Source organism: Pongo abelii, chromosome 9 (genome assembly GCF_028885655.2).
Source record: "Pongo abelii isolate AG06213 chromosome 9, NHGRI_mPonAbe1-v2.0_pri, whole genome shotgun sequence".
In the NCBI taxonomy this organism is placed as follows: Eukaryota; Metazoa; Chordata; class Mammalia; order Primates; family Hominidae; genus Pongo; species Pongo abelii.
Window position 1 is genome coordinate 2,406,099 of NC_071994.2, and position 26,866 is coordinate 2,432,964.

The 26,866-nt window shown below is 62.2% G+C and overlaps 2 protein-coding genes across 5 annotated transcripts; one reads left to right on the forward strand and one right to left on the reverse strand.

Moving 5' to 3' along the window:
• Positions 1–8: 8 nt before the first annotated feature.
• On the forward strand, positions 9–6,349 carry TSSC4 (tumor suppressing subtransferable candidate 4). 3 transcript variants are annotated; one of them, XM_002821382.6, is made up of 3 exons: positions 9–4,616; positions 4,763–4,917; positions 5,078–6,349. In XM_002821382.6, the coding sequence occupies exon 3, from the start codon at positions 5,101–5,103 to the stop codon at positions 6,088–6,090; it is 990 nt and encodes a 329-aa protein (XP_002821428.3). In that variant the 5' UTR covers positions 9–4,616; positions 4,763–4,917; positions 5,078–5,100; the 3' UTR covers positions 6,091–6,349. The 3 variants fall into 3 exon arrangements, with proteins under 3 accessions (XP_002821428.3, XP_009244305.3, XP_054380091.1); XM_009246030.4 differs by having other exon boundaries at positions 9–3,287; XM_054524116.2 differs by having other exon boundaries at positions 3,272–4,330.
• A 766-nt stretch (positions 6,350–7,115) lies between these two features.
• On the reverse strand, positions 7,116–26,817 carry TRPM5 (transient receptor potential cation channel subfamily M member 5). 2 transcript variants are annotated; one of them, XM_024255548.3, is made up of 26 exons: positions 26,770–26,817; positions 25,999–26,161; positions 25,576–25,706; positions 24,799–24,979; positions 23,805–23,971; positions 22,995–23,178; positions 21,226–21,290; positions 20,866–21,057; positions 20,425–20,527; positions 18,594–18,712; positions 17,756–18,106; positions 17,543–17,683; positions 17,351–17,474; positions 16,692–16,837; positions 16,060–16,172; positions 15,718–15,810; positions 15,345–15,603; positions 14,676–14,794; positions 14,176–14,308; positions 13,892–14,066; positions 10,226–10,379; positions 9,585–9,766; positions 9,136–9,268; positions 8,494–8,566; positions 8,002–8,068; positions 7,116–7,505 (listed from the first exon to the last, which is right to left on the reverse strand). In XM_024255548.3, the coding sequence occupies exons 3-26, from the start codon at positions 25,690–25,692 to the stop codon at positions 7,399–7,401; spliced, it is 3,498 nt and encodes a 1,165-aa protein (XP_024111316.2). In that variant the 5' UTR covers positions 25,693–25,706; positions 25,999–26,161; positions 26,770–26,817; the 3' UTR covers positions 7,116–7,398. The 2 variants fall into 2 exon arrangements, with proteins under 2 accessions (XP_024111316.2, XP_024111315.2); XM_024255547.3 differs by having other exon boundaries at positions 7,116–7,508.
• Between the last annotated feature and the right edge of the window lie 49 nt (positions 26,818–26,866).

Consider the following 26,866-nt stretch of genomic DNA (forward strand, 5'->3'; position numbering starts at 1 on the left):
GTCCAGGGTGAGGGGGGGTGGGTCGGGATCCCTGGTATTCACAAAAGGAGTCACTCTGTAAAATTTGGGGAGTTATTTATTCTGAGCCAAATATGAGCACCGGTGGCTTGTGACACAGCCCCACGAGGTCCTGAGAACTTGTGTCCAAGGTGGTCCGGCTACTTGATTGTATACATTTTAGGGACATAAGACATCGATCAGTACATCTAAGATGTACGTTGGTTTAGTCGGAAAGGTGGGACGATTTGAAGGGAAGGGACTTTCAGGTCATAGGTAGATTAAAAGATGTTCTGATTAACAATTGGTTGAGTTTATCTAAAGACCTGAAATCAATAGAATGGACTGTCTGGGTTAAGAGAATGAGTTGTGGAGACCAAGATTATTATGCAGATGAAGCCGCCAGATTGTAAATGTTTCTTATCAGACTTAAAAAGGTACCAGAATCTTAGTTAATTCTCTCCTGGATCAGGAAATAGACCTGGAAAGGGAGGGGGATTCTCTATAGAATGTAGATTTTTCCCAAGAGACAGCTTTGCAGGGCCATTTCAAAATACATCAGAGAAATGTATTTTGGGGTAAAATACTTCAGTTTCTTTCAGGGCCTGCTGTCACGTTGGTATCTTATTACTACAGAGTCTGTTTTGTGAGTCTTAAGGTCTCTTTATTTTTAGACAGAGTTTCACTCTTGTCGCCCAGGCTGGAGTGCAATGGCATGATCTCAGCTCACTGCAGCCTCCACCTCCCAGGTTCAAGCGATTCTCCTGCCTCAGCCTCCTGAGTAGCTAGGACCACAGGCATGCACCACCACACCCAGCTAATTTTGTATTTTTAGTAGAGACAGGGTTTGGCCATGTTGGCCAGGCTAGTCTCAAACTCCTGACCTCACGTGACACACCAAGTTTTGGGATTACAGGTGTTGAGCCACTGCACCGGCCTAAGGTCTCTGTTTTAATGTGAATGCTGGTCAGCTGTGCCTATGAGGCATGTTCGGCCACCCACAATCATCATGGCCTGAACTAGCTTTTCAGGTTTACTTTAGAATGCGTTTGGCCAAGAGGTGCCCATTCAGCTGGTTGGGGTTGCTTAGAATTTTACTTTGGGTTTAAACCAGGGAGCAACTCCAGGTAGCAAGGGCCGTTTTTGGGAGCGTTCTCTGTATTGTCTTTTGGGAGAGGCCCTGTGTTGCCTGCAGCCTCTTCCACCCTGCCCCTTGGGCACACAGTGTAAGCAGGTGGGCAGGAGGGGTTGGGCGGCCAGGGAGTGCAGTGAGATGGGCTTGGGGTAGGGGCTGGGTGTGCTGCAGGACTCTTTTTCCTCCTGAGGGATGGTAAAGGATGGACACACTGCCCCCTCCCGAGCATTTGAGGGTCTCTGCCCTGCCCATCTGTTACCTGTAAATGGTCCTTTGAGGAACTGGTGGCTCAGGCCTGAACCACATCTCAAAGAGGCCGGAGGGGAAGAAAGACCTCATTCTACTAGGGAGCCCACCCAGCCCACCAGCGAGCGATGGTTTTGGGGCGGACAGGCTCTGGGGCTAAGCAGCCCCTGCACTTCCCCGTCCTTTTCCCTTTGGCTGAGCTCCTCCAGCCAATGGGCTTGGTCTAGACTCTCCTGTCTTTCCCCACATCGTGGGGTGGGGCTTGCTCTCTGGGTCAGGCTACTTTTCCCTAGTTATAGGGAGGGGGATGCTGGCACATTTCACTGTTCCCTGGAGGAAATGAGTGCCTGGGAATTCATGTCTAGGGCTCCCAGCAGCCTCTTTGCAGGCCAATTTGGAAACTGTCCCCAGCCCTGCATTTTAGGGGGTTACAGAGTCTCTCAGCAGGCCCTCCTCCCCTGCTGCTCCCAACTTCCAAGCCTGCACTGGTTGGGAGAACAGGATGGTCCAAGGAGCCCCCTCTCTACTTTCCGCTGTGTTGCCTGTGGGGAGGGAAGAGCACTTTAAGGAATAAGTAATCCCAAAGGTGCACAGCAGACCGGAGGCCGAGGAGTAGGTCCTGCTTCCCCTCCTTTTCTCTAGGCTGAGCCACAGCAGGTCCTTGAATCCTATTTCCCAGCGGACGCCAGGACAGCAGGCCCTGGGGGAGTTCTCTCTTGAGCCTTTCAGAGGCACCGGAGGTCTAGCAGCCAAGGGGAACTCAGAATCCTTGAGTGTGTGGGGCATGAACTCTCCTAGCTGAGAAGGGGCACAAGGTGCCAACCACCTAGGGCCCTGTGGCCAGGAAGACGCGGCTTGTCGCAGGGAGAATCTGGGCCCTCGTCCTCCCTTCAGGGCGGGCAGCTGACCTGCCCCCTGCCGCGGACAGGCGAGGCCAGGCTGCTGGCTCCCAAGCATGGCGGAGCCCAAACCTTCCCTGCTGCCGCCCACCCAGCCACGGCTGACTTGGAAGCTTGAGGGGCGTTCAGTGGCCTCCATCATGCCCGGCAGGACCGGGCACCTGGAAGGGCCTGGCCCTCGCTTCCCTGCAGCGCCCTAGGGGGACGTCTCAGTGCCTCCTGGAGCCCGGACCAATGCACCACAGCTGAGGGCCCAGAGGTGTGAGGGTGGCCGGGCAGTGGCCCCGAGGACGACGCCCCACAAGTTTGCGGCCAGGGCCCAGCAAACCCCTAGGGGTGGGAAAGCGTCGGCCCAGCCAGCGGGTCCAGCAGGGCCGCCCCCTTCACCCGTGGTCCAGCGGTCACGACCCCGCGTCCTCATCGCGGGCTGGGACCGCCTCTGCGTCTGGCCTGAGCGGGAGTGTGGGATCCTGGGGAGCCCCGCCTCGATGCACTGACAAAGCCCAGCTGGGATGACAGTTACCGCTTCCGGTCAGGACCGGAAGTGCCGGGAACGGCATTAGCCCTCCGTGCGAGATGACGCACTTCCTGCCTGAGGCGGCCGCTGTTCTCGCGGCTTCCGGCAGGTGGCGCTGAGACCACGGGAAGCCAGCCTGGCTGTCGGTTAGCCCTCGAGCATTCTGGGAATTGCAGGCCTGGCCCCTCCTCTTCCTGTTCTTGGTCAATTCCGGTCTTGTTTCTCCAACAAATGCCGCCGTTTCCGGGGCTGCCTCCGAGCCGGACCCAAGGGCCGGGGCGTGGAGGAGTAGAGGGGCGAGCGCATGCGCACACGACTATACGTCCCGACAGGCGTCGGGAGCGGCGGCCCGTGCCTTGTGGGAGCTGTAGTTTTGCAGGCGCGGAAGCCGTGGTGCTCGGCCGGCAGAGCACTCGGTTTCCCAGAGGGCTGAGCGAGCCGCACGGACGTGCGGCGCCGACCAAGATGGAGACTGCCGAGCAGCCTTGAGCCGGTAGGTTTGTGGTGAGGGAGGACGGGCGGCGCGGGCCGGCGGAGCCTCCGGAAGGTCACCGAGCGCAGCTTTAATACCTGAGCTCGGAGGCCCCGCTGTGCTCGCCGATCCCCGTACCTCGCGGCAGGGCCCTTGGGACCCACAGCATCCTTGTGAGGCCCGGACCCGGGCCTGTCCAGCCCGACTTCGCACCGAGAGCCAACTTGGCACCGAGAGTTCGTTTGTTCTCTGGCGGGGAGGTCTTGCTGGCACATATAGTGGAGAAAGGCCGGGCTCTGCGTTCATGTGGAGAAAGAGACGGCTTCCTTCAGCCTCCGGACATGAAGGAGTCAACTCTACTTTACACTCGTTGCCGGGTTTCGCCGAGAACCCCGAGAAACGGACTACCGGAGTCCCTATCTTGCAGTCCGGTCCCCGCTCCGCCTCGGAGTGCCCCGCTGACCGGGCTGCTAATGGCCGCGGCGGCGTTCCGCTGCAGAGGACGGGAGTGCGAATCTGGGAAGCCGGGTTCTGGTTGAACTCCAGCTTCGTCTGCAACATACTGTGTGACTTGGGCAAATTATTTCCCCCGCCCCGTTCCTGCCAGCTTTAAAACGGTCGTCAGTGGGGGGTGCTGGGTATCCCCTTTCACTGGGGTGGCTTCTTCACTGAGGACAGTCACGCCTCAGAGGAATTGAGCTCCTGCCTGTGTTTGACCTGGTGGGGGGGGCACTAAGAGCCCCTAATAGTACCCCGACCCCATCCTTGTTGGGTGCACAACACACAGGTCACCCTGGGCGGGCAAGGAGTGTTGGTAGCAGGAGAGGAGTCAGTGGATGGACGGCCGAGGACAGTGCAGAAGGGTGTGGCTGGGCCGTCTTTTTTTGCCTGGAAATGCAAGCTCTGAGGCACCCAGTCACTCCACCACTAAATGGGTGCAGAAGGCAGCACTTGTCTGCCCAGCTGGAAAGGCAGGGTATGTGCCGAGTGTTACAGAAGGAAGGCCACTGGAGGTCGCTTCAGGAGCTGCGGGGATTTACCTCTGCCTAACAGGGCTGCTGAAGGTGATGGTCGACACCCCACTTTCCTGAGAGCTTGACCCCCAGATGCCAGGGCCTTGGCTGCAGATTCTTTGGGAGCTCCCGGGGATCTTCCAGCAAATAGGAGCAAACCTTTTCCCCGTGGATCAGGAAGGTGCATGCTCTCTGTGGAATACCGACTGCTCGCCCCGCACAGCAAGCAGCTTATAAGTGGCCCTACTGCCTGATCTCATCCCTGGGTGGCTGCTTACTATCAAAATCGCTTAGTAGCTCCAAGCCTGCCTGCAGAGGGTTGGCACGATTAAATGAGGTAACGAGTCAAAAGTCCCTACCCTGGGTCCTAGCCTGTCAGGGGCTCCGAAAACCCAGGCTCAGGTCGGTCCTGCCCGACACCTGTTTCACACATGTGCGATCTGGTCTGAGGTTGGTCCTCTCCCCCACCCCACCCACCTGCAGTTGAGCAGCGGAACAGAGGCAATGCCGGGGCACTCTGAGGCCTGAGACGACCACGCCTGTGCCGCTGAGGACCTTCATCAGGGCTCCGTCCACTTGGCCCATTTGGCTGTCCAGTCACACTCCAGTGTCAACCACTGGCACCCAGCAGCCAAGAGGTGAGAGGAGGGCTTGGAGGGGAAGGCGGGACTCCACCCTGTGTGGGACAGTTGTGTCAGTTGACCCTCCACTTGTCCAGGGGCAGTGGATCTGCAGGGGGAACTCATTCTCAATACTGTTCCTCCTGAGAAACAAACTTCCTGGGCTGTTTTGGTTTAGGTGTGGCGTGGCCCTGGGAACGCATGGCTGAGGCAGGGACAGGTGAGCTGTCCCCTAGCGTGGAGGGCGAGCACGGGACGGAGTATGACACGCTGCCTTCCGACACAGTCTCCCTCAGTGACTCGGATTCTGACCTCAGCTTGCCCGGTGGTGCTGAAGTGGAAGCACTGTCCCCAGTGGGGCTGCCTGGGGAGGAGGATTCAGGTCCTGATGAGCCGCCCTCACCCCCGTCAGGCCTCCTCCCAGCCACGGTGCAGCCATTCCATCTGAGAGGCATGAGCTCCACCTTCTCCCAGCGCAGCCGTGACATCTTTGACTGCCTGGAGGGGGCGGCCAGACGGGCTCCATTCTCTGTGGCCCACACCAGCATGAGTGACAATGGAGGCTTCAAGCGGCCCCTTGCGCCCTCAGGCCGGTCCCCAGTGGAAGGCCTGGGCAGGGCCCATCGGAGCCCTGCCTCCCCAAGGGTGCCTCCGGTCCCCGACTACGTGGCACACCCCGAGCGCTGGACCAAGTACAGCCTGGAAGATGTGACCGAGGTCAGCGAGCAGAGCAATCAGGCCGCCGCCCTGGCCTTCCTGGGCTCCCACAGCCTGGCTGCCCCCACTGACTGCGTGTCCTCCTTCAACCAGGACCCCTCCAGCTGCGGGGAGGGGAGGGTCATCTTCACCAAACCAGTCCGAGGGGTCGAAGCCAGACATGAGAGGAAGAGGGTCCTGGGGAAGGTGGGAGAGCCAGGCAGGAGCGGCCTTGGGAATCCTGCCACAGACAGGGCCGAGGGCCCTGTGGAGCTGGCCCATCTGGCCGGGCCTGGGAGCCCAGAGGCCGAGGAGTGGGGCAGCCCCCATGGGGGCCTGCAGGAGGTGGAGGCATTGTCAGGGCCTGTCCACAGTGGGTCTGTGCCAGGTCTCCCGCCAGTGGAGACTGTTGGCTTCCATGGCAGCAGGAAGCGGAGTCGAGACCACTTCCGGAACAAGGGCAGCAGCCCCGAGGACCCAGGTGCTGAGGTCTGAGAGGGAGATGGCCCAGCCTGACCACACTGGCCACTGCCATCCTGCTGCCTTCCCAGTGGGGCTGGTCAAGGGGCAGCCTGGCCACTGCCTAGCTGGAATGGGAGGAAGCCTGCAGGCTGCCTGTAGGTGGCACCGGCGGCCCTGGCTGCAGCTCTGGGCGGCGTCCTCCCGAGCAGAGACCTTGCTGAAGCTCCTGGGGTGTGGGCTGGAAGCACTGGCTCCCTGGTAGGGACAATAAAGGTTTTGGGTCTTTTTGAGACTTTGTGTATATCTGGGCCCTGCTTATCAGTCGGCAGCAAGAGCTCCCCACACCTGACCCTCGGGTGCCAGACCACTCGAGGGTGGCTGACATCTGCATCCCTCACCAGCACATCACCCAGGTGACAGCAAGAGTTGGAAACCCCAGGCCTCCTCTAGGGCTTGTGGCTCAGTGGCAGGTGTCCAGTGAATGCCCTCAATGGGCCTGAGTGGGTACAGAATCTGCCCTCCCCCAACCAAAGCCCACATGATGCCATCAGCCCCAGGCCTAGTGCAGACCACAGCTTGGGAAGCGAAAGGGAGATGACAAAATGGGTGTGGACAGAGGAGGCTGGGGTGAGTGGGCAGTTGGGGGCCCTGGGCAGGTGTTTGACTGAGCCTGGGGTCCAGTTTTATCTGGGCCAGGTGGGGTGCAGCGTTTTCCAGGCTCCACTGAAGATAAAGCAGCCACTGGTGCCAGCAGGGGCTGTGTCCTGGGGCCATAAACACCAGTGTGTGCTGTACTGGCCATTGGGTGTCAGGGGGACAGCTGACAGATGCAGTGGATGCCCAGCTGTGTCTTCCAGGAGCCAGTCACCTGAGCCCCAAAGGACCTTTTGGGTCTTAAGTGACAGAAATTCTAACCACTAGTGTTTCAAAAAAAGATGAGTCTCTTGTCAGGCAACACAAGTCAGGGTAGGGGTGGGTGCAGACCCCAGAGCAGCTGCCCAGTCTGGATGGGGGTGCTGCCCTGTCACACCACAGGGCCAGCTTTTCCACAGTGCAGGTTGCTCAGTTTCCAGGTAGGGACACGGCGGGGCACGTTTTCTGCCCGGGGAGTTGTGCCTGACGGGAGACAGCCCCATGACACTGCTGTGCCTCCGAGGAGGCCAGGAGGGACAAAGAGCAGTTCCTTTGGGTGAGGGTCTGTGATGAGGCACCAGGAGGGCCATTGTCTGCTGGGGGCTGCTGCCCCCTGGGGGTTCCGCTGGAGGTCAGCAAAGGTCAGTGCACAACGCCCAGGGTGGCCAGCTGAGGAGAGGTGGCCCCACACGTGGCAGGCCAAGCAGCTCAGGTGTCCGAGGGAGGCTGGCCAGCCCCGGGTTGTTCCCGGCCATCTAAACCCCCTCTGTGGTCAGCAGCCACCAGCTGGCTTCCCTCGCCACAGTGCCGAGAGCCTGCTGGGAAGGAAGGCCTCCCTGAGCGGTGGAAGCCAGCAAGGCAGGCCCAGGAAGGGGAGAGGTAGCTGGCTCAGAGGCAAGGGCCAGGACGCCGTGGCTCTCAGAGTGAGTCCCCACAGGCCAGCCTGGGGAAGATGGGGAGCCCAGAGACAACCAGGCCTCCGCCTGCACTCCTGGGACTAGGAAAGCAGCCCCTGTGAGGCCGAGGGACCCTTTTGCCTGCTGAGCAGGACAGCCCAATAGGGCCCACGCCAGGCAGAGCCTCAAGAGTCTGAGTGAACCACATTCGGCCCTGACCAAGGCAGAGGCTCCATCAGAGGGCACCCACACCACCCTGAAGAGCCGTGTCCAGCCAAGGCCTCCTGAGACTCCCAGGCCAGGCAGGGAAGGCAGAGCACACAGCACAGCCTACGGCCCCCCAGCTGCTCCCACCAGCCGCTGCAGAGTGGGTACCCATGCCCGCCCTCATCCCACGCTCCCCAAACAGGCTTACTCCAGGGGCCGCCACCCTGGGCCAGCATGTCCACCACGGAGGACACGAGCACCGAGCAATAGTTGATCTGGAGGAGGGAAACATGTCCGGGAAGCCCCAGGGCGCTCTCAGGGCAGCAGGGGACAGGCAGCCTCCCCATCTCCCCTCTCCTGCCAGGGCCCCCGCTGCCCCGTGACTCCTCCCTCTGGGAGCTGCCGCTCAAAGGCAGGGGTGAGTGAGGCTCCCGTGAGGCGTGTAGAGTGAAAGGCGAGGGGTCTTCAATGTGAGACCCCTCATTTAAGGCTGTAGCCTCTCAAGTGGCAGGGTGGGAGCAGCCACAGGTGGGGACGGCCCCTCTTCCCCAGGACCCTCCTCTGCCCACTGGGGTGCTCCTGTCCTGGCTCTGGTCTGCCTCATCTCTGTGAATCACCGGGCAGGGCTGTGGACACATCCCCATAGCCCCACACAGCCACCCGCCTCCCGTCAGGGAGAGGAGCTCCGGGGCTCGCTTGCCTGTGACTCCAGACATTTGATGCGCTTCTCCTGCTCTCTCAGCCCCCCGAGGTACTTGGCAACAAAGTCCACTCTGCGGCAGGAGCAGGCGGTCAGGCTGTGGATTGCCACGCAGCGCTCTGCGTGTGGGGAGCCTCCCCATCCCCCCAGGCCTCCCTGTGTGCCCGAGTTTGGGGTGCCCTGGCCCTTTCCCTTCCCCCCTCATGCCCAGAGCTGGTGGCACCAGGACCCCTCAAAGTGCACCTGACGCAGGTACAGAGCGCTCTATGCCTTCCCGGTAGGGCTGGGGTGCTGTCCCTGCCTGGGCACACCACCCAGCAAGACGGTGCAGGGCAGGCAGTCGGGAACAGGCCCCTGGAGCCAGGGCTGGAGGGAAGCCAGGGGTGGGTATTCCCACTCCTGAGACCACAGCAGGGAGGGCGCCACGGTCACTGTGCACGCTCCGTTTTTGCCTGGCCGGGCGTCCCAGCAGGGTCCTGCACAGGTCAGGCTGGAAAGCTAGGCCCCTGGGCTCGGCCAGAGCCCTGCCTCTACCCCTTCAGCTTCAGTTCCCCAGCTCAGACCCTCTGTCACTGGCGCCAAGGGTACATCCCCGCTTAAAGGCAGCCCGACACCCACCGGTGATCAGGACAGGCCCCCCACCTGTGGGCGGTTTTCCGCAGCACCTCCCCCTCGCTGTCCCTCCTCCGCTTGTCCATCTTGCTCAGGAAGTTCTCCTTCTGGACTGTCTCCCAGGTGACGACCTTCTGGTCCAGGGGGTCAGGCAGATCTCTCTCTGGGAAAGCCAGGCGGCAGCCAGCATTACTAGAGCATGTGGGCCTCAGTGGCAGAGCCCAGGCCTGGTCCCGGGGCGAGGTGGGCCAGGCAGAAGGAGTGAGTGGGGCCCAGCCAGGGGATGGAGGGCAAGAATAGCCTCGGCCAAGCTGCAGGGGGACGGGCTCAGCTGTGCCAGCCTGCACAGAGCCCAGCTGAGGACCCACAGGGCTGAGGAGGGGCCCAGGTCTCTCCAGACCCGCCTTTGGCACACAGCCCCGCCCTGGGACCCGCCACCTCGGCCTCACCCAGGTGCTCCTGTTTGTGCTCGGCCTCACCCAGGTGCTCCCGCTTGTGCTCAGCCTCCTTCTTGAAGACCCTGCGCAGCGCCAGACTCAGGTGGCTAAGCAGGATGAAGGGCGGGGCCAGGGCGGGGCGCTCGTGGTACTCCACAATCAGATTGTAGCGCTGGAACTTCCAGAACATGTCTGCGTTGCCCTGCACCACCTGGAACGTGTAGCTGCAGGGGCACAGCCGAGCCGTCACCTACCGGCTCCCCACGCCCATTTGGGGGACGCATCCCCCCTGCACCCTGATTGCTGTTGGGGAGCCCTTTTTGAAACCAAGGCCCAGCACTGCTTCTGCGTTGCCTCTGGGGTGTGTCACGAGGGGTCCGCTCTCCTTGGGTCTTCCCCTGTCCACTCTGCTCTCCTGGACAAGCCCAGAGTTCTCGCCACAGCACTGGTCCCCCAAAGACCCAGGCCCTGCTTCCTGGGACTGAGAGGGCGGCCCCCAGAGTTCCCGGTCTTGGGTAGGCAAAGCCCCACAGTCCAGGCTGTGCCGCCTTCTATCTGCCATGAGGCACCAAGCCCCACCCTCCGCGGCGCACCAGGTGGGCTGCAAAGGAGGCGGTGTTGGGGAATGACCCTCTGCTCCCTCCGCTCCAGGGCTCTCTCCTCCAGGGGTTGGGTGGAGTCACCTGAACATGGCGATGAGCAGGTTCATGAGCAGCACGTTGGTGACCAACAGGAAGGTGACCAGCAGGAGGATGACCAGCCAGTTGGCATAGAGGCTGGGGCAGGACGGTGAGCCCTCCAGCAGCAGTGGGTGGGTGGAGCAGTTCACACGGGCTTCTGGAAAGCAAGGGTGCTGTGGGGACCAGACCGGGGACAGCCACAAGGGCGGCCTCAGGCAAATGCCCCGAGATAGAGAGCTTAGTCCTGGTGTTGAACCCAGGGTACAGGGGTGCTGGTTGGGTGACCCACTGTCCCAGTTCACCCAGGACGGCCTGGGTTTTTAGCAGCGAAACCCCCATCACAGCAAACCAGAACCAGACGGGTGGTGAGCCCCACCCTGGGCCCCCTCTGCCATGTCTGCTGAGCTTCCACCGGGGGCTGGAGTCAGCCAAGGCCACAGGCCCTGGAGGTAGAGCCAAGCCCCCTGGAGGGATGGAAGGTGGGGGACAGAGGGGTCACGGGACACAGGTTTCTGCTGGTTGTTGCATGTGTTAAAACCTCCACCCCTCCTCCAAAAAAAGCCTCTGCTGTTGAAGGTTTGGGGTGAGCTGCTGAGGAAAGGGAGATGGGGTCCTTACCGCAGGACTTCTCAGAGCCTCTACAGCACTAACGCCTCTGATTATACTCCAAGCTGGGGAGTAATTCTGCCACCTTTCCAAAATGTATTGAGCCAGCAGGCTCCGGACAGGGCTTGCTGCAAGCCCTGAGGCACCGATCCCGCAGTGGGCCACTCAAGTCAAGAACATTCTTCAGGCAGCGCACTCTGGGAGCTTGCAGGCTGAGCTCCCTCAGCCCTGGGCAGGGACACCCTGGAGGGGTGGCAGATCTCACTCCAGTCCCTTAAAACCAGACCCTCACACCTGCTTCTCCCTTGCAGGGCTCAACCCTGGACCCCCACCCCACCCCAGCCTGAAGGGCAGGAGGAGGGAGCTGCAGTGGGCATCAGGGTGCTCGGGGTCCCAGCCAGAGGCCAGAGCGTGCCCGGGCCATCCGGGACCACATATCCACTCCATATCCTAACCGAAGCTCCACTCTGTCCTCCCTCCCCAGCCTGCACGCTGGCGTGTGTCTGTATGAGCCTGTACATGTGTTTGGATGTGCCTGGCACACATGCTCATGTGTGAGTCTGCGTGTGAGCACACTGGCACACACACGGGCACATTCAAGTGTATCTCAGTGCCTGCCAGCTCCAGGTTGCCCTGTGGTGGGTTCTGCGGGGTCTCCCCTGTTCCCAGGTTCCTGCCTCTGTGCCTGGGTCCTGAGCTGGAGGGGTCCGTTCTCCCTCCCAGGGTGAATTCCTGCCTTGTTTCTCCCGAGTGAGTTATTGTGGCGCGTTGGCCCATGTGTGAGTTATTGAGTGTTTGTGTGTGCACTGGCAGTCAGTGAGCACCAGCCCTCCCCACGCTCCCACCCCAGGCCTGCCCCTCCTCCGTCCGCCCTGGCCACCTCCAGCCCATGAATCTGTTCCTGGGCAGACTGATGACCCCTCTCCTCCCTGCACTCTGGAGGAGCGGGCCAGGGCCAGCCTGGAGAGCCTGTTTGTGAAGCCGTAAATCTGTCTGATAAAAGCAGCTCTGAGGAATGAGACCCCCACACCCTCCCCGACTCTGTGATTTGGGAAGGCGCCACCAGGCCGGGCTGGAAATTAAATTGTCCCTGGGGCCTGGAGCCCCAGAGAACAAGCTCATCACCACAGCTCAACCCCAGCTCCGGCTTGGCACGAGTGCAGAGTGGGGCAGGGGGCTGTTCTGGGCTCTGAGGAGACCTGCAGGCTGTACAGGAACTGTCTGAGCCTCAGTCTCCCTCTCAGCCCAGCATGTGTTAGTGAATAACTCTCTGCCCAGCAGCATGAGGGGCTCACAGTGAGTGGCTGGGGTTCAACCTGAAGGGTGCAGATACTTGCTTGGCAGCTGAACGGAGCCCAGGGAATTGCAGCTCAGAGAGGGGAAGTGACAAATCTGAGACTCTCAGTGGGCGGCCAGCGCTGGCTCTGTTGCAGGTGTTTCAGCACGGGGCTCTGAGATCCAGCAGCACCGCAGACCTCCCTGCAGCACGGGGCTCTGAGATCCCCGCAGCACCGCAGACCTCCCTGCAGCACGGGGCTCTGAGATCCCCATAGCACTGCAGACCTCCCTGAGGCAGCACTCGGAGCAGGGGCCCCTCGGGAGTCTGTTTCCCTGCCTTCTCCCATCAAGAAGGAGGCTATGGCCAGGCCTGTCTCCTCACATGAATGGCTGGGACTGGCCCACCAGAGATGGAGCCACTCAAGAAAGGGGGGACCCCCAACCCTGCCCTGGCTGGAGGAGCCCGTCTAGAGCTCCTTCTGCCTCGAGGGGCCCTGTGGACGGGCAGTGTTGGAGGCCATATGGTGAGGGCGAGGTGGGGTCGCAGGCAGGCAGGGTCTGGTTAAACTAATGGCCTGGAAAATGAATGCCTGTGATGAGCAAACACCAAAATGTCAGGAGGGGCTGCGGGGGCTGAGAAAACAGCCCAAGGAAATGAGCCCCGCTGGGAGAGGCGGTTTCCATCACGGCGTCGCCCCCGCCTGTCCCCGGAGGCCTGTGTTTGCTCCGGTCTGGCCGTCATCCCCTCAACAAATATTTATCGCGGGTCCTGAGCGCTGCTCCGCAGAGGTTGGGGTCAGTCCTGGGCAGCACGTTGTGCCATGACTGCCCTGTGCCGGGCAGCCCTAGCCTCCTGACACCGCCTGAGCAATGTTTCCCTGCACCTTCTCTGCCGGATCTCCAAGGCTGCGGCACCCCTCGAGGGCCGCAGGGCCTGGCTGGCTGCTGGTCCACCTTCCCAGAGGGGCGCATCCCCTCCCAGGTCGGGGCTCCTCACTGAGTCCCAGCCATCCCAGGGGTCTGCACAGGTCCCTGCCCCACCCCACAGCTCCCCACCAACCCATCACTACAGAGGCCCCCATGGCCAAGTGGCTCTGACCCCCGCCCCCTCCCCACTGCACTGGCTTATGAAAAAGTTTCCAGAACCTCCACCAGCCCCAGCCAGCTACAGGGGTTGGCCTGGGGACACCCACACGCATGGACAGGCCACACACACACGTTGGGGTGGGTCCCCAGGAACAGCCAGGGTGCCTTTAGAAGCGGCCTCATGGTAGAGGGGCCTTGCCAGCAGGACGGCGTAGGGGCTCTGGTGGGTGCCCTAGGCCAAGCAAGTCCCTGTGGGAGGGCAGAGGCCGGGGCTGTGAGGAGAGCCGGAGGGCCCAGACCCCAGACGATGGCTGGGACAGCCTTTGAGCCCACTCTGTGCCCTTAGTGCCTGCCTATCCCTTCCCCCCCGATAGACCACCCCCAGAGCAAGACTTGCCGTTTGGCCTCCCCAAGCAGGAGGCAGCCCTGGCTGCCTTGGGGTCTCCTTGTGTCTCCTTCCCAGCCCAAGGCCCCAGGTCGGGGCTCCGTGACTGGAGCTGCCTCTATCTCGGGAACCAGGCCTGGCCCTTTGTAGTGTGGGGGGCCTGGGGACCAGGCCTCAGCCGCTTTTCCCATCTCTGTTCCAGGCTGGGGTCTCCATGGCCCCAACAGACCTCTCTGGAGAGCCTCATGCCCAGGGCTTATGCACACAGGGCTCCACTTTGTCCCCACCCCCGCCCCCGCTGGCTGTGTGCAAACCATCAATCTCGTCCAGTGGGATCTGCCCGAAGATCTGCAGGTAAGGCCGGTAGAGCACCCGGCGGAAGATCCACTCCAGGCGGCCGTCGTGGGGGTGCAGCAGCGCCTGGGTGGTGACACCGTAGGCCACGAGCCACACGCTCAGAAAGAAGAGGAAGAAGAAGACGTCCTTCATCTCCACAGGGCAGAGGCAGAGAGAGGGGTGTCAGCGGCCAGCCGGGTGGGGTCCGGGCAGGGGGCTCGCTGTCCCTCCAGGGCCAGGGCCAGGGCCCCCGGGGGCTCACCATGCGCTCTACCACGATGATCTTGGGGCCCAGCTGCTTGTGTACGGCAAAGATGTGGATCAGCCGCAGTGTGAACACCATGAAGTCCACGGCGAGGACTGTGCGGCCAGCCTCAAACGCCGAGGGCAGCATCCTGGAGGACGGGAGGCTGATGCAGCTGCGGGGCCCAGAGAGGGGCAGAGGCTTCCCCAGGGGCACACAGCATGCCGGCTGCGGGCAGGGCCAGGGCCAGGCCAGGACTCCTGGGGCCCTGAGCGGCTTCATCTTTTGTTTATTTATTTTTAAGAGACAGGGTCTTGCTCTGTCACTCAGGCCGGAGTGCAGTGGCGTCATCACAGCTTGCTGCTGCCTCAATTTCCCTGCCTCAAGTGACCCACCCACCTCAGCCTCCTGAGTAGCTAGGACCACAAGTGCCACCGCCACACCCAACCTGCGTGGCTTCATCTGGAAGCCTGCCCACAAGCCGCCCTGAGGCCACACGGCCTCTGGGCCCCACAGACCTGCAGGTGACACCCACGATGAACAGGAAGATGGCCACCATGTCACACTTGTTCCAGTTGTCCCCCACATACAGTGTGAACTTCTTCACCAGGTGTGTGTCCTCATCTGTGAAGAAGCCCTGGGAGCGAGGCAGGCAGTCCACTGACAGCTGTCCAGCCGCCCTCGCTGGGGACAGCCCTACCTCGACAAGCTCAGATCTGTAAGGATCTGAGGGTTCAGTGTTCCATGGGGATCGGGGTTCCATCTATGACCAGGGCCCAGGCTACCAGTGGGACTAGGGGTCCATTGAAGCTATTCCAGGGCTGTCTGGGGACAGAAGGTGAGGTCAGTCTCCACTTGGGGCCAGGGCCTCTTTGTGCCCAGGGTCTAGGGATCAGTTTATGCAGTGTCTGGACTCAGTCTGTGATACAGGTCAGGGTTCAGACTCTGACGAGGGAGACCATGGTCATGCTCAGTCTGGAGCAGGGCTGAGGGCTCGGTCTGGAGCAGGGCTCAGGGCTTGGTCTTTGACCAGGATCATGGCCACTGGTGACTGGAAAGATGGGAGGCCCCCACGCTGTTCTTGTTCTACAGGTGGGGAGCCCCACCCCGAGAGGGCAGGACCCAGCTTAGGTTGCCCAACCTGAAGCTGCAGAGTGGAGGGGACCCAGCCTAGTGTGGCCACCGACCTGCCGGATTTCCTCCAGCACCAGCGTAAAGACCCAGAAGTAGAGGGTGACCTCGGGCCCTGAGGGGCCCTGGGGGGGCGGCCTGAAGCCCACCAGCAGGACGTAGGTGAACAGGAAGAGGAAGGCGAAGTACATGACCACGTTCCCCAGGAACACAGTCACGGGAGCGCCCCAGAACTTCCGCCAGCGTGTGAGCAGGAAGACAGCGCGTGGGCCTCCGTCACCCTGAGCCCTCGGCGCCTCCACCAGCTCCTCCACCCTGTGCCGCAGAGAAGGCTGCGGTGGTGAGGCTGGTGCCCAGACGGGTGCCCCACCAGAGTCCAGCCTCCAAGCCACCAGTCCCCTCCACCCTGCCCGGCCCTCTGCCTCGCACCGGCTGTGCAGGCCATACAGCGGGCTCTTCTCCGTGTCCAGGCTGTCCAGCTCCTGCAGGTCCTCCAGGCCTGTCCTCAGGGGAGCTTCCTCACTGCGAGCACAGGAGAGCTCAGGGCCCGCAGGAAGGGCTCCCAGAGGTGCCTGCCTGGCTCCAGGCGCTTGGCCATCAAAGTGCCCACTGGGATGCAGGGGCTGTGGGGAGTGGGACCCGCAGGGAGGCTGGACTTGGGGGCTACGGAGTCAGGCTGCCACCAGCACCGGCGAGGCCCAGGCCCTCCCGGTGGCTCCGGCACGTGCACTGCTGCCTGCCCCGGCGGAGCAGCTCACAGGCCTGACCCACCTGAAGGTGATGAGGTTGGTATAGATGAGGGCAGGGCAGAGAAAGGCTCCTAGCAGCCGCAGGATGGGTGTCCCTGCAGCCATGTCCCCCCACCAGATCCTGGTCAGGAAGGCCTGAGGTGAAGGCAAAACTGTTGGCTCCAACTCTGCACCCTCGCCCAGGCTGCGCCCTGCCCCATGAATGCCCTTCCCCCAGGTGCCTAGCCCACGTGAGCTGAAGGGGCGCCCAGCCCAGCCCTCCCTCCTGGAGCCCCCGTCCTGGTGGGGGACGCGCTCCTCGGGGCATTCATCGCAGGGGTGTGGGGTCCGACCCTCCCTCCTGGAGCCCCCATCCTGGTGGGGATGTGCTCCTTGGGCCACTCATCCCAGGGGTGTGGGTTGAGCTGCTGCGCCCTTCACTAGGGAAAAGATTGGGCTTGGGGGTTGGGGAGGACTAAGAGGAGGAAGTGCCACTTCCACTGAGCCCAGAGGCAGGAGGAGTGTGCCTGGTGGAGGAAGCCAGGTGGGTGCCTTCCAGGAACAGAAGCCCCACCCCGCCCCCTGCGTGCCGAGGACGGCAGTGACAGGGCAGCTGCAGGCTGGGAAGTCAACTCAAGCTGGGCCCAGCTCTCCTTGAGGACAGCTGGCACTCACCTGAACGCCATCGTGGGCAAAGAAGGCCTTGGCATCAGCCTCGGTGGCCAGGTGCAGGCAGGTGGTCTTGCTCCAGCAGCGGTTCCGGCGCACCAGCAGGGCGAAGGCACGGTCCTCACTGTTGCTGTAGCACTCTGAGAAGAGGTCTGCCCCCCGGAGGCCCTGGCCGCTAGGACGAGACGCCGATGCCTGGCCCGGCCCGACCCCCGACGCCCCTCCTCCATCCCCTGCCCAGACCTGGGCTCTGCGGCCACACCCTGCGTTCACCACGCAGGGCCCAGCCAGGCCTTCTGCCCCCGCCTGGCCTGCTCCGGGCCCTTCCTGAACCTCCGTCCTTCTCCGGCTCTTTCCCTCCCCCAGCAGGACAAAGGGAGCCTCCACCGCACTGAATGTCCCTCCACCCGCGGCAGAGCCCAGCGTATGCCCGGGGTGTGAGGCTGTATCGTCCTCACCACGTGCACAGCAGTCCCACACTCAGGGTCTGGGGCCGCCTCCACCCCAGGCAGAGCCGTCTGTCCTCTCCTATAGAGGAGGCCACTGAGGGCACCTGGAGCCCCACAGCGGTAACAGGAAGCCCTGGCGAGGCCCAGGACCCTTCGTCTGACCCTTCTATCACATCCTCCCCCGTCGCGCGCGCCCGGCCCCAGCCAGTCACTCACCAAGGGCCAGCTGCTCGTATTTCGCCTCGCGCATAGCTCGGGCCGCCTCGGCCTCCGTCTCCAGGTGCGACATCTCTTTGAGGATTTTGCAGGCGGCCAGAGCGGCTGCCACACCTTCCTGGCCCTAGGAGACCTGGTCTCAGGAGGCCGCCCCTCCCCTGCCCCTGCAGTGGGCCCGCGGCCTCGGCTCACCATGGCCCAGAAGTAGGTGGCCATCTCCTGGCGGTTCTGCAGCACGGCCCACAGGAACAGGTCCCGCCAGGGGTTCTCGCTCTTCTGGTTCAGGTCCAGCAGCCACTTCTGGCCTGTAGGCCGCTTGGCCGGGCACTTCTCCTGGAGGACATGGGTGTCGGCCTCCGGCTGCGGCCCCAGCCTCACCCTCCATCCCCACGGAGCCCCGCTCACCGCCTTCCTGCGGCCCCCCAGCCGGCCGTCCTGGTAGAAGCCTCGGCAGGCGTCTTGCAGGAAGTCCTTGAGTACGCGGGAGACCTCGTGCAGGGAGAAGGCCGGTGGCCCCGCGGGTGGCTCCCGGGCCTGCTGCGTGCCCAGGCCGGCCAGCGTCAGCCGGGCCTCCTCCTGCTTCCGCTGCAGCAGGTCGAAGAGCAGGCTCTTGGGCGACACGGAGCGGTAGAGCTGCTGCAGCCGCCCATACGTCAGGAAGTCGGCCATGTCTGCGCCATTGTCCACAAAGAGGCGCACAAACTCGGGCTTGTTGCTGACCAGGGCGTCCACCATCACCTCCTCCAGGTCACGGGACTTGGCGGCCATGGGCACCCGAGGGAAGGGGGACAAGAGAGTGAGTGAGAGACAGGAGGAGGGGGGCCCAAGGAAGGAGAGAGCAGGGAGCATGGGGATCCATCCCCAGGGCCAGGTCACGCAGACCTTCTCGCTCTCCTGCACCCCAGCCTGCCCCCTGAGTTGGGGCGAGCACAGAGAGGCCAGTCGTGAGCAAATGCTGAGGGTGTCACGACCCTCTTGGGCTTTGGGGACAGCCGGCACCCAGCCAGCTCTGCCTGGGCCAGTGAGCAAGGCAGAAGCCCGGGCAGAACCGTGGCTTGGTCTTGCCCCGGACCTTGGGACAGCTGGGCAGAACAGGCTCAGCCAAGCAGCCCGCAGGGTGCAGGAGCAGGCAGCGTGGGCAGAACAGGCTCAGCCAAGCAGCCCGCAGGGTGCAGGAGCAGGCAGCGTGGGCAGCTCGGGCAGTGCCGGGATGGGGAGGCGGGTAGGCAGGGCTGGGAGGCACCTTCCACTCCACGTCCCCATTGAAGATCTCACTCTTGGCGATGTCCACGCGGTCCCAGGCCACGGCCAGCTTGAGCTCATCCAGATAGTCCTGAGGCTCCTGGCTGTGGCTCTTGCAGGCTGTGGGCAGAGCAGGCAGGCACTGGTGAGGGTGGAGCTGGGGGCCTGACAGAGCCGGGGCACAGGGTCCCCGAAGGTGGGCTGCCTAGAGACGTGGAAATGGGAACTTCACGCTGGGACTTGAGGGGGCACATGTGCCACCTCTGAGCACCAGCAGGAGGCACGAGACTTTGTGCAAACCGCAGGAGAAGGCGTGCTGCCCTGGTCTGCGTCGGGACGGCCCATCTGCTCCCATGTGAGGCAACTTCCTCGGCCGCAACGGGGGTACCCTAGCTAACACCTGGGCCTTGAGGCCACTTGCTGGCACTGAAGGTCCAGGACACCCTTCCTGGATGTTGTCGGGGGAGCACGTTGGGCCACGTTTCCTCCACGGGCAAGACTTGGCCATGACTTGGTGAGGTCACCAGGGTCACACAAGGGAAGCCTGCAGCACCTGGGCTGGGTGCGCCTGCTGGAAACCGCTGTCCTCACCAGACTCGCACGTGAGGCTCACCAGCCTCAGCCTCCACAACCATGGACCCCATAAGACTACGGTGCCTCTCTCAGGCCACTGGGACCAAACTGAGACTGGTGAGAAGGGGCGGGGGAGTTCCTAAACAGCGGGGGTTTCTTTGACCTCCTTGTCCTGGTGAGCTTTCTAAACCCAGAGCCACCCGCAGTCCAGACACACTTCCCAGAGCAGCCCCTCACTCAAGGTGTCCCCAGCCCCTGCTCAGCAGCGCCCCTCCCTGCTGGGGCTGTGTCTGCCTGCCAGCGTCCAGCCCTTCAGTACGCGTTCGTCTCCAACAAAAAGCACATCAAATGCTAATCAAAATTTTCCATCAGTGGATGAACAGATGCATCAACCACGGTCTGTCCACAGGGTGGAACCTGACTCCGCCTTACAAAAGGAATGAAGCATGGAATGGCATACGCTTCAACATTGGTGAACCGTCGAACCCTCCCACTGTCTGCAGGGAGCCACGGACACGAAACGCCCGTCAGCAAATCTACAGAGACAGGAAGCAGATCGATGGTTCCCAGGGGCTGGGGGAAAATGGGGAGTGAGTGCCAAGAGGTATGGGCTCTTTCTGGGGAGATGAAGGCTTCTGGAATTAGATAAAAGTGATGGTCACCCCTCCTCGCGAATATACTAAAAACCACTGAATTGGCCAGCGCGGTGGTCCACGCCTGTAACCTCAGCACTTTGGGAGGCCGAGGCGGGTGGATCACGAGGTCAGAAGTTTGAGACCAGCTGGCCAACATACTGAAACCCCGTCTCTACCAAAAATACAAAAACAAAACTAGCCGGGCATGGTGGCAGGCGCCTGTAATCCCAACTACTTGGAAGGCTGAGGCAGGAGACTTGCTTCAACTCGGGAGGTGGAGGTTGCAGTGAGCCAAGATCGCAGCACTGCACTCCAGCCCGGGCGACAGTGCGAGACTCCGTCTCAAAAAAACCAAAAACCAAAACAAACAAAAAACAACCCCCCCCACCCCCAGAACATACCGCTGAATTGAGAGCTTTTAGTTTTAAGTTGTGGTAAAAAAAAAAACCCACATGTGATAAAACTTGCCAAATACAGAGAGCTTCATGAATCACACGTCATCTTTCCTGGGAAGGGGCAGGCGGGCGAGCGTCACAAACGTTGGCCAGGCTGCCAAACCCCAAAGCGGCTCCGAGCATGAAGCTGCCCGATGGCGCCTGCCGTGCTTACCCTGCCCGCCCTCACCTTTCACCAGCGCCTTCAGGATGACCGTGTCCAGCTCCTCGGAGCCCTCCTGCTCGAAGTTGTACACGGTGAGCAGGTGCTGGTGTGAGGTGATGTTCTGCAGCTGAGCACCAGAACAGAGCCCCCGGGGGACCGCATCAGCCAGGACGGGGGCAGGGGCAGGCCGTGGTCGACACCAGCGGAGGCACAGGCAGTGCCCCCAGGTGAGCCTTGCAGCCTGCATGCCCACCGCCCACTGGGCCTGTCCCGGGACCACCCGCAGACCAAGGGGCTGCCTGGGTCTCTCTGCTCCCTGTGGGCCTGAAGCGAGAGTGGGTGAGGGGCCCGGCAGCCTGAGGTGGGAGGAATGGGTTGGAGGCTGCATCGCAGGAGCTCTCCCAGAGGACCAGCCCCCGACCCCGGAGGAGGGGTTGGGAGGACAGGGGAGGGGGTAGCACATACCAGCTTGGTCCAGCGCACGATGTCCTCCCAAGAGAAATGCTCGCTGGGGAACTTCTCCTTAAAGTGCTTCTCAGCCACCTTGGGCACGAGGAGGTGGGGCTGGTTCACTAGGGCAGCGAGCACATCGGCGATGCCCCCCGAACCCGCCAGGATCAGCCACGGGGCAGCCTGCTCCACGGCCCTGGAGATCCTCTGAGACAGGGAGGGAGGGGAGAGCGGACTCCAGATCAGCCCGACGACATCTGGATGCAGGTGTCAGGGGTGCCCCCATCCCTTCCAGCCCTGTCCCAGGGTGCCCGGAACCCACCACACCCCTCCACAAGGCTTCAGCCAGCCAGGGGGCCTCAGCCAGGCCCCTACCTCCAAGGTGCTGGGGTCACCATTGACCAGCAAGCAGAGGACAGGGATCTCGATGCTGCCAGTGCCTGTGGACAGGGCACCCGTGAGGCCTGAGGACCCTCCGCCTGGGGTGACCACCCGGATCTCAGGCTCTCAGGCCACCACATTTTCTGGCCAAAAGCTGGCTCTTCCGAATAAAGTATGGGCTTTGTCTGGGCCACGTGACACAGGCTGCTTTTTACAGCCCCTGCCATATGGGGGCCGAGGGCTCCAATTCTAGCCTGCACCACCCAGTAAGTGCACTTTGTGGCAACAGCTGGCATATGGCTGTTAAAATACAAAGTGACATGGAGGAAACGGAGCACCCAGCCTCGCAGGTGCACCGCCACACTGCATGCGCTCATGCTGAGCATGGCAGAGGCAGCATCTCGACCATCGAGGGAGCTCTGCTGGGCGGGCTGCTCCTGACTGCTCAGCAAACCGAAGAGGTACAGGAGGGAGTCTTCAGGTTTCTCCCCCAAACAGAAGCTGGAAATGAGACTTCTATATGTGAAGCCCCCAGAGAGGCCTGGACCTGCCCCCGTCTTCTGTGAGGGAGTGAACTGCCTGGAGGCGCCTTAGAAACCCACAGGGAACTGGGCTCCCAGGCAGGCCCCTAACTTTGAAAGGTGCCTCCTGATTGAATCTGGAGGATAAATCAGGCCTGGCCAAACGGTGCCTGGGCCAGCGGGGCTTCCGCAGAGCGGAGCTGGACCCTCTGCCTATGTCCTCAGAGTTTGACGAGACTTTGTGTTTTCAATTCTAAAGAGTGCCCAGTTGACTGGGCACAGTGGCTCATGCCTGTAATCCCAGCACTTTGGGGGGCCAAAGCAGGCAGGCAGATCACCTGAGGTCAGGAGTTCAGGACCAGCCTGGCCAACATGGTGCAACCCCATCTCTACTGAAAAAAAAAAAAAAAAAAAAAGCCAGGCGTGGTGGCACATGCCTATAATCCCAGCTACCCGGGAGGCTGAGGCAGGAGAATTGCTGGAACCTGGAGGTGGAGGCTGCAGTGAGCCGAGATTGCACCCCTGCACTCCAGCCTGGGGGACAGAGTGAGATTCTGCCTCAAAAAAAAAAAAGAGGGCTCAGTTGGCCTTGCCAAGAATTTACATTTTTGTTTCTAAATATCGTATATTGTTCATAGATGTTATAATTATATGCTTGCTAAATATTGTATATTGTTCATAGATGTTATAAATAATTATATTCTTACTAAATATTGTATATTGTTTATAGATATTACAAGTAATTATATGCTTGTTTACGAATATTATTTACACTAGCATTTTCTTAGTAAGTCCAGCTTTTGAATGTGCGACTGGCCAGAGGTGCCCATTTCTCGGGTGACGCTGCCCTCTGGCGGCAGCATACCTCATGCCTGGCGGCGGGAAGTAGCCCTCTTTCAACTCAGATCTCATTTTGCCTCTTAGAGCCCCAGAGCCTCTGACCACGGCAAGGCCCAGTGAAAACAGAACTGCACCTGCTCTGGTGGGAATGCCACTGTCCAGTCAGAGCCACTCTGTCCAGCTGTGCCTCCTCCACCGCTCTGCCCAGACAGCTTCTCCTCCCAGGCCCCCACGGCCCAGGTCTCGGTGCTCAGGCATGTGGGGTGCGTTCTGCCTGGGAAGCCCTCCCCCTTCTCCCTGGCGGTCACCCCCACCCTCCCACAGGCGGGTCCCTGGATCCCCACTGGGTCCCAAGGCAGTTGCCCACCAACAGCTTCCCTGGGTGGCTGGGGCGGGCCTCACCCCCGTAGCCCGTCCTCTGCTCCGAGATGTGCTTCTCCAGCCTCAGCCGCAGCTCTGTCAGCCCATCGCCCTTCCCCGGGGGGCCTGGCTCCACCAGGATGAAGTGGGAGAGGTTGCTGTCCAGTGAACAGAGGGGGCCCTGGCTGCCGCCGTCATCCTCAGGGTAGCGGACAGGAAAATCCTCCTGCGCCCATTCAGGGAGACGAGGCTGAGCCCTCGGGAGGCAGCTTGGGCTGGGTCCCGCTGCAGGATCCTCCCTGCCAGGCCGTGCACACCACACCATGGGGCCCTGCACAAGGCTTCTGCCTGAGCCTTGGTTTCCCCACCCTTCAGACAAAACGAGGGACGAACAGCTGGGGCCCGGGGACCCTCCTTCGACAGTCAGGGGCAAGGGCGGTGGGGAGCGGGTTCTTTCAGACAGAACCACGGAGACAGCCAAGGCTGCCGGAAGCACCTCCTTCCCAACTCTAGGGCTGGCGTCCAAACATCCACCAGGGGCTGCCTGGGCCTCCCTCGGCAGTGCCTTAAACAGACCCCAGCATGGGGGACAGAAGCTGCTTGCCCAGGTTTGGAAAGGGCTTGGGGCCCAGGCCCATGTGGTACAGGAGAGGGTGAGGGCCCGCGCCACAGTCTACACTGGCCGTTCCCTGTGCGGTACTGCCACCTGCCGGCTATGTGCTGGCTCTGCCCGCTCCCCGCTCTTCCTCCAGCCCGAGTCCTGTCCTCCCAGAGCTCTGCCCGCTGCCCAAACCTTCTGAGCCCCTGCCTCCAGGCCCCCAGCAGTCGTGGTGCTGGGAGCTGGGTGTGCACCTGGGCCTCCTCCAGAATGCGGCGGTGCAGGACGCGGCCCAGCGAGGCCATGCCGACAGCAACCACTCGGACCTTGGTGGACGTGCTGGCCAGCGAGTGGTCGCGCACGGCCTGCCCGACGTGCCTGGCCAGTCCCACGCGGAGGGCACTGGTTAGGATCCAGGCTCCTGTGGGGGTGGAGGAGGGGCTCATTGTGCCACACGCCCCAGGTCTTCCCTAGCTGGCCCCACGCCCTAACCCCTAGGCCCAATCAGCAGCCAGTTACCTGGGAGTCAGGGGTGGGTGCTGGGGAATGCCTCACAGTGGGGTGGGGAAGCTGAGGCCCAGAGAGGGCAAGGCACCCACCCAAGGCTGCTCAGCAGCGGAAGTGGCTGGGCCCAGAACCTGTGAAGTGGCACCCCCACCCCGCCTGGAGCGCACAAACTGGGGCCCAGTCCCCCCACCGGGCTCCCTCTGGGACCAATCCGGCACAACTCTGTCCAGCTGCCTCTGCTGGGCCAGAATCCCAGGATGTTTTCCCAAATGACAAAGCCCTCGGCCCTTGTCTGGCTGGAAAATCTCTTTGGGTTTGCCACAATCATTTCTTTAGTGAGGGATCCTGAAACCTCAAGTCCTTTTCTCCTGGGTGTTGTATAGGCCAAGCTGCCTCAAAAAAGAGCCCAGCCATTGGACTCTGGCCCCTGTAGCTGGCGGCCCGACTGCTTCCCCAGGGGGTCCCACCCTGTGTACACCTGGGTGCTTTGGTCCCAGGTGAGGGGGAGCAGGGACATCTCATGGCGGCCCATGGGCCCTGCTAGTGGAGGGGGCAGCTCTAAGGAAGGGCCAGGCCCAGCTGGGGGAGGTCCTGGTCCAGTACCTAGGCACTGCTGCACCTGTGGGTACTGCAGAGGACGGGCTGAGAGTTTCGGGAAATGTTCTCGTGATGGCCTAGAGAGTCAGGGGGTCGGGCTGCCGTGTGGGGTGGGAGTGCTGCCCGTGCCAGGTTGGGGCTCACCTGTGCTCTGAGCTGCCTTCACCAGCCCCTTGCGCAGCACGTCCCGAAGCCAGGACTTCATGGCAAAAGGCTGCTCCTCTCCCACCAGGGACACCACCAGGTTGGGGGCCGGCAGGTGCCACTCAGCAAGCAGCAGGTCAAAGAGCACAGACGGGGCCACTCCGCTCGGCACCCGTACAAACTGCAAGGCAGGTCTGCAGCTCAGGGCTTTTGGGGCACGGAGCATGGGAGCTGCTGGGCATTGGGGGGGCTGGACACAAGGGGGCACTGGGGAGGTGCTGAGCATGGGGTGACACTGGGCACTGGGAGGTGCTGGGCATCAAGGGAGCTGGACACAGGGGGTACCGGGGAGGTGCTGGGCATTGGGGGCAGGTAGCAGGAGGAGAGTGGCCCCCAATACCCCTTTTGGGACAGGGCCAGTCCTCCCTTGACCTGCTGTGTGACCTGGGCAATCCTGACCCCTCTCTGGGCTGGCACCCCCTCAGTGAGCCGAGGGCGCTGGACAGAGATGGGGCCCTGGATGCATTTGACCTTGCACCTCCAAATCTCTCGGGGGGACTTCAGGGGTCCCGGTTATTGCAGGGAGGTAGGAGGCCGGCCAGAGCCACTCCTTGCAGCTCTGGAACTCTGCCTGTCTGGGGGCTTTGAATATGGCCCCAAGGGAGCAGACCCCAGGGGTGAAGAGGACCCTGGCGCTCAGCTTCCAGTGAAGGAAATGGGGGCTCATGGGTTCCAGGTCAAGGCGGACATCACCTGAGGCGTGGGGGCTGCCCCTACCTTGCCTCGCTTCTTCCCAGACCCTCCAAAGTCGACCTCGCCCCCGTGCAAGCCCAGCTCCCGCCTGTCTTCAGCATCCCCGGGGCTTCCGGGACGGGGGCCTTGGACATCCTGCATGGCGGCCTCTAGAGCTGCAGGGATACCCTGGCCCTTGAGGGCTGAGAAGGCCCATCCCCACCTCCCTCCCCTCAGGGGGCTGGCTCTGCCTTCCCCTGGGAAGCCCCTCTCCAGCCAACATGCACAAGGAGACCTGGGGACTGCCCCCGGGCATCTCTGCCCCAGGGACCTTCTCTCCAGCCGGGCCCTGCCCAGCGACCCCCTGCGGCTCCGACTCTCGCTGCAGCACCGCCCCAACCAAGCTCCTTCCCAGGTGAGGATGGGTTGTGTGGGGCTCCACCACCGGCGCCTGGTTCCTCTACTCACCCCACTCAGGGCACCTCAGGTTGGCCACACCTGCAGACACTTCTCCAGAGGCCTTTTGTGGGGATGACCTGGAAACTCTGAAAGACTCAGCAGAGGCCTTGCAGTCCCCTGGCCACACAGCTCACCCGCTCCCAGGACAGGGATGTGGAGACCCTGGGTGCACCTGGGCAGAGGTGAAAAGGTGAGACAGGTGCCCTCAGCTCAGGTGCAGGAGGCACTGTGGACAAGGGACCACCTTCCCTGTCCAGGAGGTCCAGGAGGCCCAGGACACACAGAGAGGGGAGGCCTTGCCCTGGCACACACAGCATCAGTGGCAGAGCTCTTCCCACGATGCTCCCGCATCAGCAAGTGGGGGTAGAAGAGGCCGTGTGTGCCTCAGCCCTATTCCCTCAACCCTCATGGGGCTCACGGCTCCCAGCTGCCCGGTGAGGTCGGGCATCTCAGCCCCTCTCTATGTGGCAGGGATCCAACGATCGGCACTGGCCCCTCAGCACCCTGGCCCTGAGGCAGCAGCTCTGCCCTTGCCCACAGCCTCATCTGTCAGCCGCCCAGCCCCAGCCTGGCTGACCTCGGCTTGGCTTGGCCCCACCTCCCTCTGTTTGCTCCTCTGAAAACTCAGTATTGGAAGCTGGTGCCTGAGGACAAGTCCTGGCAGGCTGAGGGCACCTGCTCCTCTGTCTGTCCTCCTGGAACCACGCGCCGGGTCACAGGCCGCTGGGCAGAGGTCTCCCTGGGCCCCCAGCCACCCTACCCTGTCCGACCTGGGGCTACCTGGAAGCTCCTGATCCCACAGGGCTGTCCCTTGGTTCTCCTGTACCCACCCTGTACCCAGGCGCTCTGGGCCATATCTACCACAGAAAGCCCTTTG

Bases quoted from the DNA above. Each gene is read 5' to 3' on its own strand.
- TSSC4 (XM_002821382.6), top strand. From the start codon at position 5,101: ATGGCTGAGGCAGGGACAGGTGAGCTGTCCCCTAGCGTGGAGGGCGAG.
- TRPM5 (XM_024255547.3), bottom strand. From the start codon at position 25,692: ATGCAGGATGTCCAAGGCCCCCGTCCCGGAAGCCCCGGGGATGCTGAA. The intron at 18,107-18,593 runs GTGCCTCCCAGC...ATGGCCGCCAAG, and splicing joins ATGGGGACGTGGAGTGGAAG to TCCCGTGACCTGGAGGAGGT. The intron at 10,380-13,891 runs GTTTGCACACAG...CTTGCTTTCCAG, and splicing joins CCCACTGGACGAGATTGATG to AAGCCCGTGTGAACTGCTCC.